General features: G+C 34.5%; 2 protein-coding genes across 2 annotated transcripts; one reads left to right on the forward strand and one right to left on the reverse strand.

Moving 5' to 3' along the window:
- Positions 1-69: 69 nt before the first annotated feature.
- On the reverse strand, positions 70-2466 carry LOC136801555 (uncharacterized). Its single transcript, XM_067058194.1, has 3 exons — positions 2399-2466; positions 1422-1793; positions 70-894 (listed from the first exon to the last, which is right to left on the reverse strand). The coding sequence occupies exons 1-3, from the start codon at positions 2426-2428 to the stop codon at positions 580-582; spliced, it is 717 nt and encodes a 238-aa protein (XP_066914295.1). The 5' UTR covers positions 2429-2466; the 3' UTR covers positions 70-579.
- Positions 2467-10278: 7812 nt separating this feature from the next.
- On the forward strand, positions 10279-12130 carry LOC136801556 (uncharacterized). Its single transcript, XM_067058195.1, has 2 exons — positions 10279-10700; positions 11265-12130. The coding sequence occupies exons 1-2, from the start codon at positions 10317-10319 to the stop codon at positions 11520-11522; spliced, it is 642 nt and encodes a 213-aa protein (XP_066914296.1). The 5' UTR covers positions 10279-10316; the 3' UTR covers positions 11523-12130.
- The last annotated feature ends 957 nt before the right edge of the window (positions 12131-13087 follow it).

Genomic DNA, 13087 nt, shown 5'->3' on the forward strand with positions numbered 1-13087 from the left:
AACATTTACCGATTTAAAGCAAATGCCACAATACCCCAGCCCCAGTGAAACTTTTTCCAGTGGGGATGATTTTGGAGTGCAATTCTTTACACTGAATTTCAAATGGGGATGAAATCAAAGTCAATTTCCTAGTGGGGCTCAAATTATGGGGCATTTACCGCTCTAAGGACGAAATTTTGGCTAAATTTTTCAGTGGGGCTTCCAGCTGGCACACAACGTTGTTTCAACGTTCATCTAACGTTAAATGGACGTTGTGAACATTAGATAAACGTTGAAACAACGTTGTGTGTCAGCTGGACTGGTTAGGGTTCCAGCGGTTCTGTGACACAGGGGTGTTCTAAAAAATCATCAACCGGTGGTCTTTTTTCCTAAAAGCTCTTTTCTCTGAAGCACCCACGTGTGTATGCAATATAAATAAATTTTTCAAATTAAGGAGTTATAATAGTCTTACTGATGCGTTCAAGCGAGATCTTCTTGCCTCCTATAAGGCTTTATTACATCTTTGCACATGACCAACCAGGAATTCCTGCGTAAAACCAGTGTCTTAAGCTCTACGACTCATCACGACTACAAGATGGCCTATTCTGTATACAAAGCGTAAATGACGCAAGTTGCCGTGAAGAAATCCATCCTCAAAACAAAGTCTGTAAAATTATCTGAATTAGTATCCCAACAACATCGGCTTGCTTGTTCGATCTGCTGTCCACTCGTTTCAAAAACGTGTAAAATGCAGACCAGTCTGGTCCGTGAAATGTCGTACAAGGTTTTGACCCGTTTCATGATCAGATCAGAGATTAAACCCATGTGACTTTTTATGTAACGATAATCATACTTTTTGTGGTTTTGGAAGAACTCTTTGAAAACGGTGCTGATAATTCTTCGCACTTTCTCTGGCTGAAAGATGAAACAGAGATACACATTTTTTTATAAGCAACTCCAATTTTTGGGTGTAGACAGCATATGCTGATTTTGCAGAATTCATTGAAATTATTGTGGCTAATTCGGTTGATGACCACGAAAGATTTCCACACAACACCATTTATTGGTTTGAAATACTTTCAGATATTTTTAATGAGAGGGTTGTGTCTTTCTCGTGTTCCTGTTTGACGTTGCTACTCTCTCTTCGCATATATACATATTAACACGTAAATATTTGACGACTTTTCCAATCATGGTCGTAATATTTGAGAAAAAAGGGAAATTTCTACGAAATCTTATAGCCACAAACGATGTGGAAGCGCTCTAACTTAGCGGTAGAAGGGTAGAGGTCTATAAACCCGTGCCAAATTGAAATATCCGATTAAATTTAAGAGATGGCCCAAAATTGACTTTCTCACCCGAACTCCAAATTTCCGAAAACGAGGAAATAACCTTAATTCTCAATAGATTTTGAATATGATTGTAGAAATGCAATGTATTACCTTCGAAAGAAACCGATCTTCATTATACTCTGATGTCAAAGGTTTCAAACATTTTAGTTTGTCAATGGTAGGTAAAACCTCCTCAACCTTCTCCGTCACCGTTGATTGAATGCTGTCCATTGATTGGTCAGATGGGTTACTTGAACAACTCTCATTGGTTGAATCTGACGTAATGATGTCATTTGATTGGTCCGTTAGATTGGAATCAAGAGTTTGATCGGGCAGCGAAATTTCATCTTCATCTTCATCTTTTCTGTTGGAAAATATTCTTTGTTCGACCTCATGTTCTTCGTGTTGCTTGAGGACGGTTTCGAGAAGGCTGGCATGTTGTGCTTTGGTGTTGCTTTCTCCTGGTTTGTCAAAATGAGTCGTCTAAAGAAATATCGAGTTTGAGGATACAAATGTTTGATCGATATAGTGTCGCGGGGACAAGGAGAACTGTCTCTCTGATAACAAAGAAATATAGAGCTTAGGATATACGTGTATGATCGAAATAAACCTTACACTTTAACAAGGAATCGAAAAGGTTCTATTTCATTGGGTTTTTCAACTACACTTAGGTAAAAGACCTCGCCTTTTATCAAAGCACATCGAAAAAATTTATGAATGGATGCTACAATACACCCCCTTCTCATAGATCCGGTAGCATTTTATCTCTAGCCAGCGGGGATAAAAATAACGGACTGAAAATCGATGGGGATTGATATTCTCATATTTTTTATGGCTTGGGACTTCAATTCTTTTGTTTCAAAGTCAGAAAATTCAGTGGTGATGGAAAACATAGCAAAATATTTTGCAGTGAGGATTTCCTTATCTAATTATTTTCAGTGGCGACAAAAATTGGAGGATAATTTTCCACCGGAGACGATATTTTGGACATTTTTTCTAATGAGAAGGAGTCCCAGTGGGTTTGTGAGAAGGGGTTGCTACAATGGTTGATATTATTTGTGAAAGGGAGGAAAAGTGGTCTACATTACCTCAAAATGACCGCGATCCAAGATGTCCATTCTCGGTCACTTTATCCACACGAATGTTTTCAACGTCAAACACTTTATCGGTCAAGAACGACCATCATTTTCTTTTTTCAATTTGTGAATCAAAAACGACGGCCACCGACTATCAAACAGCATTTTCAAATTTATAATATGTCTAATGTCTAATGCCGTAGAAAAAAAATTCGATTTGGAACTTCTTTAAGCATACACGTTTTTTAGAGAACTTTAAGTTTCTTAGCCAATAAATTGAAAAAAAACATATATATATTTTAAGACTATTTAGACGTTTCTTTTTTATAAGAACATCCAAAATTTTTGAAGCCTTCGGATGTTCTTAACTTTTTGAGTTATAAGCCTAGAAATATTCTTAACATATTCTTATTTTCACCATTTTGTGGGTATTTTTGTCATTTTCCTAAGAAAATAGGTGTTTTAGGGTCCGCAAAGCCTTAAAATGTTCTTAACTTGTTCTTGAGATTTTGGCCAAAGAAGCCTTATGTTCTTATATAGTTTGTTCTTATAAAAAATCAACGTGTATCTGCTGCATCAACACGACAATAAAGTATGCTTCTTCGTGCAAGCAAAACGTGCGGTGAGTGTTTTTTTTTAATCAGATAAGATATAAAACATTTTTTAAACTTTCGTGATTCTTGTAATGATTGGGGATCATGGTAGCAAGCTTTAGCATTGTCGAGTCTTGACGAGTTTCTTTTTTGATTTGATTCATTCGAAGAGTGCTGGCAGGTAAGCTTGTGATAATTGCGTTTATTTGTGCTGCGACCTCATCTTTATTGATTTCTGATGTCTCCGTGCCTGATGGTGCTCGACTCAAGTTCTTTCCTGGCATATAATTAACTTTAAAATCGTAATTTTGTAATTGAAGCAGAAACCGTCGAATTCTAGGTGGGGCGTCGTTGATGCTGTAATACTGAGTTTATGTATTTGCACTTTTGAGGACGGTAGAGTGACTGAAGCGATTTGGAAAAACCCGCAATTCCGCCCCGCAAAATCGAGGACGGTAAAAGTGCTGATTTACCGTCGTCCTCAGCTGGTCAGGATCTACTCAAATTAGAACCTTACCGTATCCGTCGCTGCAAAAAACACATACATAAACTCGCTAATTAAAGATCGATTTTAGTGATCTGTGATCGCTTTCTACGTTGAATTGATGGGTATGCATATATTCGGGAACGCTGGTATATCCAAAGATAATAGCAAGGGTTTCACGTTTGAGTGGGCAGTAGTTTTTCTCAGCAGGGGTGCAGGCTCTTGATTTGAATGCGATGGGATGCCAGCCTTCTGGATATTGCTGTTCCAGTGTTGCTCCAAGACAAATCACATGTTATTTTGGTCTTTAGAATACATACGTGTCAGCGAGACGTAATCATAATCTGCTTGGAGATTAATTTTGATGTATTTTCCGGAAGAGAGGGGTACTGCTTCACAGATTACCAGAGTCCCAAGGGTGTGGGTGGGTGGGGGGGGGGGGGGCAAAATGGGTGCCGGGTACACGCTTTTTTTTTATAAGAATACACTTTATAAGAATGTCCATGATGAAAATGGCCAAAAAATTAAGAATATGCTAAGAATATCACCATCATGGAATTTTGCTATTCAAGCAAAGAATGTCATTTTTAGAGCATTCTAAATCATAAATTGCCAATTACCCCCAAGTAATAAGAATGCTGTAAGAATATTTTAGGATGATTTTCCCAAAAAAGTTAAGAATATCCATGATGAAATGGATTTACACCATTCTTATAAAAAAAAAGCGTGTATGTGCAAGCCATAAGGGTCCGCACTTTTTCACACCCTTGAAAGTCTCTTAAGGGGATTCCCCACCGGAAATGCTGATTTCAAAGTGTTCACCACAAGCAGTTATTTGACGCCGTTTGTGATCAAAGTGACTTTGAAGACTTTTCATGACTTTTCATGACTGCTGATATGTTGAGCTTTTGGAACAGATCGAAAAAGTTGAAATCTTGAGCATATTTTGACCTTTTGTCAGCCAAAATGCAAACAAAAAACTTTAAAGATGATTTTCTCTATTTTTTTTAGAAACTCTGCAGAAGATAGGCCCTGAAGGATTCAAGCTTTTGACTTGAAATTTTGAAGGATTCTTTATATCCATAAACCAGAAGTTCCCTATAATTTTCTATTAGAAATAAAAAAAGATGACGTCACTGTGAGCATTTGATTTTTTTATTAATTTTGACAAATCAGTAATTGTGCACTAAAAATGGCATAGCTCAGCGAAAAACGATTCAATGTCTTAGAAATTTATAGGGAACATTCCCTATGGGCACGCAACGTCTTATGGGCATTCAATGGACGGCTTTAAGACCTTTGGACGTCCTAGAAACGTACATTAGACGTCCAAAAGACGTTTGTGCCCATTGGGTACAACACTCATGCAAAATTTAAAATCGATCAGTAAAAAATTGCGGCCTCTATTTTCTGGAGAGTGGAACCCTCTAAATGGCTTATAAATCATGCTCAAAGTGAGCAAGATTTGAGAAATTGGAATCTTTTTTTGGTAAATTCTTATTTTTACTTTGAGAAGTTTCATCAAATAACTTAATTTTTGGTAAAAATTTTACCAAAAATTAAGTTATTTGGACCAATAATGACTGTTTTAGCGTTTTCGGTGGGGAATCACCTTAAAGGGGTACTAAAAAATTAAAAAGAAAATTGAGTCTCTGTAAGGGTCCAATAATCAAGAAATTCAAAATTTCCTCTCTCAAAGGGCCGTGATTTTCCAAAATTTGGACAAAAATTGAGTGCAATTCGATAAAATCTTTGAAAAACGTCTCTCTAAGGGTCCCAAAAACGCCAAATTTTCCTCTCTTAAAGGTTCCATTTTCGATTTTTGGCTCAGACATACCCATGACGCAAACCTAGTATCCCATGTGTTGATACGGAAACACTTAAGTTAAAAAAAAACGGGTCCAACGTTGGGTTATCGAATTCTTTTATTACAGTATAAAGTTTATCCCGAAAAAAGCGAAACATCACTCAATTTCGTTTTTGAAAAGTTATCTTGATTAACTTGGGAATTCAATATCTATTCAGGGTGGCCAGCGATTTTAGTCATTGAAAATCAAGTATATTCAAGTACTTTTTGGAGCATTTTCGATAATTTTCAAGTATATCTTTTGCTATTTTCAAGTATATGAAGGTGCAAAATTCAAGTACATTCAAGTATATTTTGAACTTTACGAATGGTGCTTCGTTAGAATAGGGATATCCGGATCCTCAATTTGCCAGAAATTTTATGGGCTTCCCTTTCTTAAAAATATTATGACAAAATTGTGTGCACAAAATAATGTCACTGATGCCAGAATTATTTTGACATTTTCTCAAATTAAACAACAGATCAAAATGTTAGAAACTAGTGAATTTATGACACCATGGCGTACTACAGCGGTTGTCTAATTTCTAGAATTTTATTACTAAACAGCTTACGTAGCAAGGTTGTCAAATCAGAAGGTTTGGTTCCGAGCGAAGAGGGTAGAATATCTTTTGCAATTCTAAGTAGTAGGAAGAAATTTTCCGATATTTCCAGAATGTTTTCTAGAGACTATCAGAAATATTTTCTTCAAATATCAGACTTCAAGACTTTTGAGACATTTCCAGTTCTAGCAGACAAAGAATCCGTGTAATTAAGAGTTTAGTCAATTCAGTCAAATCAAAAACTTTGCTGAAAAATTGACATTTTCCCAATTTTCAACTTCTTATTTCTAGAATCATTTCCCTATGGCTCACTGCTCCCTGAAGGGCTATTTTCTAGCAAGAGTTTTTAACATAGAAAATTGGCGGGCACTTTTCATGTAGCACTTTTCATGTCGCTACTTTCAAACTTTTCAAAAATACCACCATCAATTTTAAATAGGTCAAGTGTCCTGATATTAGTGGGTTTCATGATTATTTGGAGGACCCACCAAGGTTGGGTCCGACAAAGAAAATTTGGAAAAATAGGGATTCAAAGATTGGCTAAAACCATCAATTTCAAGGGACTCTAGAAAGAAATCTCCTGACTTTTCCCTGACTTTTGAAGAATTTTACAAAAATTCCCTGGCTTTTCCAGATTTTCCCTGACTTTTTCTAAAAATAGCCCTTTTTCCAGGTTTTCCAGGTTTTCCCTGACCGCTTTAGCATTAGCCTGCACAATTCATTTACCATGGGCTCCGTTTTTCAGCAGTAGCTTGATTTTTGAGCTGAAGAATATCTAAGATTCTGCTTTTACTTTTTTTCAATTTTTGTATGCCCATTAAGGTTCATCTTTTTTAAAAAAGCCATATCAAATAGGTTAAGTGAATAAGACCAACCAAGAATGTCCAACCTTACAAATAGGGTACAATACATTGTTATCAGGAGGACCCACCATGGTTGGGTCCGAATAGAAAATTTTGGAAAATTTATACTTCAAAACTGCCTGTAAGAGCCCTGGAAATAGAAGATTTGATTGAAAAAAGAAATTCAAGTATTTTCAAGTATTCAAATTTATCATTTTCAAGTATATACTGGAAAAATGGGCATTTTTTCAGAAACTCCAGTATAATCAAGTACCAATATTTTTTTCCAGTATATTCAAGTATTTTCAAGTATTTCCAGTATCGCTGGCCACCCTGCTATTGATTGATCGTACAGAGAATTTTCATCTCATAAACGATTTCAACATTTCATCCAATATATAGAAATTGAAATGTTGGACAAATGTTGGATGAATTTCGGAGAGTTTTGAGGATTTTATTAAAATCTGTTCCGCTCTTTTCCAAACAAACACAATCAAAACAACAATTGCTAACAAATTATTAATTTCGCTTAGCGAAAGTATTACGATAGCCTTTCTGCGGCGGCGGCGGCGGCGGTGTCATCGGAAAAAAAATTAGAAAACGAAAGTGCTTGATACGGTGGACGAACTCACTAAATTTAATTTACAAATTACACGCTCGTATAACCACGGACGATTTTCGCAGGTTTTCTTTGGATTACGTCATATATCTTTGTGTCTTTAGCTCCACAGTTTTGATTTTTTCTTTATTTTCTTATAAGCATATACTTTATAAGAATCAAATCAATAACTCTTGATAGACGGTAATATACCTTTCGGTAATTAGTTTCTTACAAATAAACAAAGTATGGCGACAATATGAGCATATTTATTTTTCTTATAAGCATATACTTTATAACAATCAAATCAATTACTCTTGATAGACGGTGATATACCTTTCGGTAATTAGTTCTTACAAAGTAAACAAGGGATGGCGCACAATATGAGCTTATTTATTTTTCTTATAAGCATTTACTTTATAAGAATCAAATCAATAACTCTTTATAGACGGTAATATACCTTTCGGTAATTAGTTCCTACAAAGAAACAAGGGATGGCGCACAATCATACTTTTTATTTTTCTTATAAGCATTTACTTTATAAGAATCAATCATAACTCTTGATAGACGGTGATATACTTTCGGTAATTATTCTTACAAAGTAAACAAAGGATGGCGCACAATAATGAGCAGATATTTTTTATAAGCATTACTTTTAAGAATCAAATCAATAACTCTTGATAGACGGTGATATACCTTTCGTAATTAGTTCTTACAAAGTAAACAAGGGATGGCGCACAATGGAGCATATTATTTTTTCTTTATAAGCATTACTTTATAAGAATCAAATCAATAACTCTTGATAGACGGGATATCCTTTTGGTAATTATTTTTACAAAGTAAACCAAGGATGGCGCACAATATGAGCTTTATTTTCTTATAAGCAATACTTTATAAGAATCAAATCATAACTCTTGATGACGGTGATATCCTTTCGGTAATTAGTTCTTACAAAGTAAACAAGGGATGGCGCAAAATATGAGCATATTTATTTTTCTTATAAGCATTTACTTTATAAGAATCAAATCAATAACTCTTTATAGACGGTAATATACCTTTCGGTAATTAGTTCTTACAAAGTAAACAAGGGATGGCGCACAATATGAGCTTACTTATTTTTCTTATAAGCATATACTTTATAAGAATCGAATCAATAACTCTTGATAGACGGTGATATACCTTTCGGTAATTAGTTCTTACAAAGTAAACAAGGGATGGCGCACAATATGAGCATATTTATTTTTCTTATAAGCATATACTTTATAAGAATCAAATCAATAACTCTTGATAGACGGTGATATACCTTTCGGTAATTAGTTCTTACAAAGTAAACAAGGGATGGCGCACAATATGAGCATATTTATTTTTCTTATAAGCATTTACTTTATAAGAATCAAATCAATAACTCTTGATAGACGGTGATACAGCTTTCGGTAATTAGTTGTTCCAAAGTAAACAAGAAACGGCGCACAATATGAGCTCATTTATTTTTCTTATAAGCATATACTTTATAAGAATTAAATCAATAACTCTCGATAGACGGTGATATACCTTTCGGTGAATAGTTTTTACAAAGTAAACAAGGGACGGTGCATAATATGAGATTATTTATTTTTCTTATAAGCATTTACTTTATAAGAATCATATCAATAACTCTTGATAGACGGTAATATACCTTTCGGTAATTAGTTCTTACAAAGTAAACAAGGGATGGCGCACAATATGAGCTTACTTATTTTTCTTATAAGCATATACTTTATAAGAATCAAATCAATAACTCTTGATAGACGGTGATATACCTTTCGGTAATTAGCTCTTACAAAGTTAACAAGCAATGGCACACAATATGAGCATTTTTATTTTTCTTATAAGCATTTACTTTATAAGAATCAAATCAATAACTCTCGATAGACGGTGATATACCTTTTGGTAATTAGTTTTTACAAAGTAATCAAGGGACGGCGCACATTATGAGCATATTTATTATTCTTATAAGCATTTACTTTATAAGAATCAAATCAATAACTCTTGATAGACGGTAATATACCTTTCGGTAATTAGCTCTTACAAAATAAACAAGAGATGGCGCACAATATGAGCATATTCATTTTTCTTATAAGCATATACTTTATAAGAATCAAATCAATAACTTTTGATAGACGGTGATATTACCTTTGTTTATTAGTTCTTAAAAATTAAACAACAGTTGTTCTTAAATTGGTCTCTTTTTTAGCGATTTTAAGCCTCGTTGTTATTTGTAAAATTGTTTCATCAAGGCTCGATGTAAAGTAGATTTCAAATTGGCTTCAATCTCTACTTCTTGTTTTTCCTATGTAGTTTAAATTCTAGGCGAAATTTTCGACTTTAAGTCGTCTTGTTTTTATTGCCTTGGAAATATGAAAAGTTTTCGGCAAAAGCGACCATGTTTTTACGATTGTGAATTTTCAAGCGCCTTCAGAGGTTTACCTTGCGCGTAAGAAAATTATGACCAGCTGTTATCAGGGTTATACTTTTTGTACTCGCACCAAAAATGGTTGAGATTGCTTCTAAAAAAAGAACAGTGCCAGAACAGCAAGATTCAATAAAAGATGAGTGGAATGAGACCTTAACGATGAAGGATCTGTCAAAGTCTTTTAATAAGAGTTTCTTTATCTGCACGAGAAGGAATTGTACTTTATGTGTTCAGACGCAAGCAGTATAAGCAAGCTGTGCGAGGATTATAGAATGCTTTTATGTCAATTCTCAATTTTAATGAAGTTTTTTATGGTTTGATGTTAATTGACTAAGATTCAATAGAGCAATCAAATGGTTTCCGTTTGCCAAAACCAAGACAGTTGATGGAGAAACGCAGCACTTAAAGTTGTGAGTTGGTTTGGAGACAAATCCTCCTTCCTTTGGGGGAAATTGTAAAAATAACAACAAAGAGATTTTACCGTCTTGTTTGGAAAGGTACTTAAAAGGCTTAAAAAATCATGATTATATTTTCAATTTAGATTTTCATTAAAAAATGGCGTCCATAGATAACGTTTTGGTCAGTGATGTTGAAAAAGCTTTTGGATTGAATGCTGGTGACATTAAACTCATTGATTCACCCGAATGTGCACCACTATTGAAACAGAATGCGTGGACGAAATGTGAAAGGACCCTGGGAGTGATGGACAGATTTGAGACAGTACGAAGAAGCTTGTTCAATACAACTTACGGTAGATTAGTCGTGGCCCTGGGTTCACCGATTATCGATTTTCCCGATCCAACACACTACTTGGAAAACGTCGTGCATGGAATATTTCGGTTATATAATTTGTTTGCGACGTATGACGTTGTTGCATACGTGAACGAAAACGTGCGGTTATTGAACGGTTTGATGCCATGGGAAGCAAAGAACGCAAAGGTATTAACGTTTTCAGTTCATGTTTTAAAATGATTCACAGGCCCGGTGGAAGCGGCGAAATTGAGTAAATCCAGGCTCAAGAATTGCTCTTATTTTTTGGCGATTTTGAGCCTCATTGTAAAATTGTTTCTTTTCTTCAATTTATCTGGCTAAGGATAATAGTGATGAAATGAAAATTTCAGACAAACATTTTAGGATTTTCTATAAAGAAACTATCGACAAGGTTAAACAAACATCCCTCAAAACAAAAGAGTTACCCAAAAGAATTTATTGCTTGAACAGGCCCGGCGGAAAAACCATAAAATTGGGGAGGCTAAAGCTGAGGTGAGATAAAATTCGGAATTTGAGAAAAAAAAAAACAATTTGCTCAAAGCTGAGGTGAGATAAAATTCGGAATTTGAGAAAAAAAAAACAATTTGCTCAAAGCTGGGAAGGCTGAAGTCTCCCCAGTCTCTCTGCTTCCACTGGGCCTGTTGAATAGGAATTACCTATTGGAGGTACCTCTCCTCTGTAGTGATCCTTCACAACAAAGAATTTCAATTATTCAATCACCGTTCTTTCAAGGTTGAGAAGATGACGGATTTGGTGATGGTGACATTCGCAAAGGGAGAGGAGTTGAAGGAGGGAGAATATGCTGGATGGTATCTGGAAGGACCTAGTTCTGAAGAATATATTAACAAATGGGCAAACATTGGCAAGACTTTTGTTTCTTTGAAAAAGATCAATCTTGAAGAAGCAGCGCATGGCGGTTGTTGCACGCCCACGTGGTTGAAAAAGCGCGCCCAAGAACTTTTAGGCGAGGAAGATAAGAAAATCAATTGATAAGTTAGTTGTCGAATGAAATTATTACATGTTTTTTTTTATAAGCACGTGTATGCCCCTTGTGGTCAGGCTCGTGTATGCTTAAGTTCTCAAAGTATTCAGGCATAGATTATGCTTATTATATGCTTATGAATCATGCTTATGATTCACCTCGAGTCAAGTTTTTAGTGAAATTTCAGAAATTTTGTAAAAATTTGTTCAGATTTTGGGAGCAGTGGAATGTAGGAAACCGTGGAAAGTCTTTTTTTTACTTGACCTCTACCAAACCTTTTTAAACCGATAAAAATGACAACTTGAAAAATATTTCAGGCTGACATATATGCTTATGTAATGTTTAGGAACTCTGCAAATCTGAGCCTTCATATGCTTATAAGCGTTATGCTTATAAAAAAAACATGCATTGGGGCATTTAAGCAGTTCATTCTCAAATTGTAGACTATCAATTCTAATGAAATGTACCTTATTGGTATTAAATTTCGCAGGTTATAAAATTTCGCTGGTACTTAATTTCGTGATATTTAGGTCAAATTTTGCGATGTTTAATATACCGTTTTAATTTTTCAAAAATACAAAATCGCGAAATTAACTACACAAAAATTCAAAATAAGCCGAAAATCGAAAATACTTACTTTTTTCACTAGTTTTGTTACTATTTTTGGTATGTTTACGCCCAATACGTCGTGTTTCAAGCGAAATCAGTCATTTTCTTGCTTTATTTCCACTTTTTGAAAATGCCAAATTTAGTGAATCACGAAATTTAATACGAACAAAAGTTTCCAAAATCTGGCAATCGCGAAATTTAAAACACGTTTCCTCGAAAAAAATTCGCGAATCGCAAAGTTTTGTAACCCGCGAAATTTAATACCAATGAGGTAATACGGTGATTTCCTTGCGATTTCATTAACTATGAAATACATATTGTAATTATTTAAATATATTTTTTTGTTGAAATATTATTTTTAGTGAGGGGGATAAAATATTTCGTTTTGGATCGCCAAATTGAAAATCAAAATCAAACTAGTATTTATTTAAGGGCTCTGGACATACCCAATTTTTCGATTTTACACCAACTTAAATGGCAATTTTTGCATTTTAAAAGATTAATGTATAACTTTTTTTATATTTCCTGTTAGACCTACCTTTTTAGAATTTAAAAATCGAAAAGTTGAGAAGAAAAATTAAATGAAGAAGAAAACGAAGAGTTTTTCGAAGAAGAGTATTTCACCTTTCAAAGCCCTAATATCTCGGTAAAAATTAAATATTTTGGAATTTTTTTTTGGTTCAGGTGATGTATCTATTTAGTATCTGAAAATACAATTTCGGAAAATTTTTTGTGGAAGTATCTTTCCTTTAAAATCTCCAAAAAACCTCATTTTTGGCAATTTTCTCCACTAAATTTCCATACAAAAACTTGGGATGTAGCCAAATAGAAAATTTTTCCGAAAAAGTCTAAATAAAGAAATTATTTTTCATTAACTTAAAAAAAGTTTGAAACAATAAAATGATTTCCCCAGGAGATTAGGCTGAAAAGTATATGAATAGCGTCGTTTTGACGTTTTATTGAG

The sequence above is a fragment of the Clytia hemisphaerica genome, unplaced genomic scaffold (assembly GCF_902728285.1).
Source record: "Clytia hemisphaerica strain Z4C2 unplaced genomic scaffold, Clytia hemisphaerica genome assembly, whole genome shotgun sequence".
NCBI classification, from domain to species: Eukaryota; Metazoa; Cnidaria; class Hydrozoa; order Leptothecata; family Clytiidae; genus Clytia; species Clytia hemisphaerica.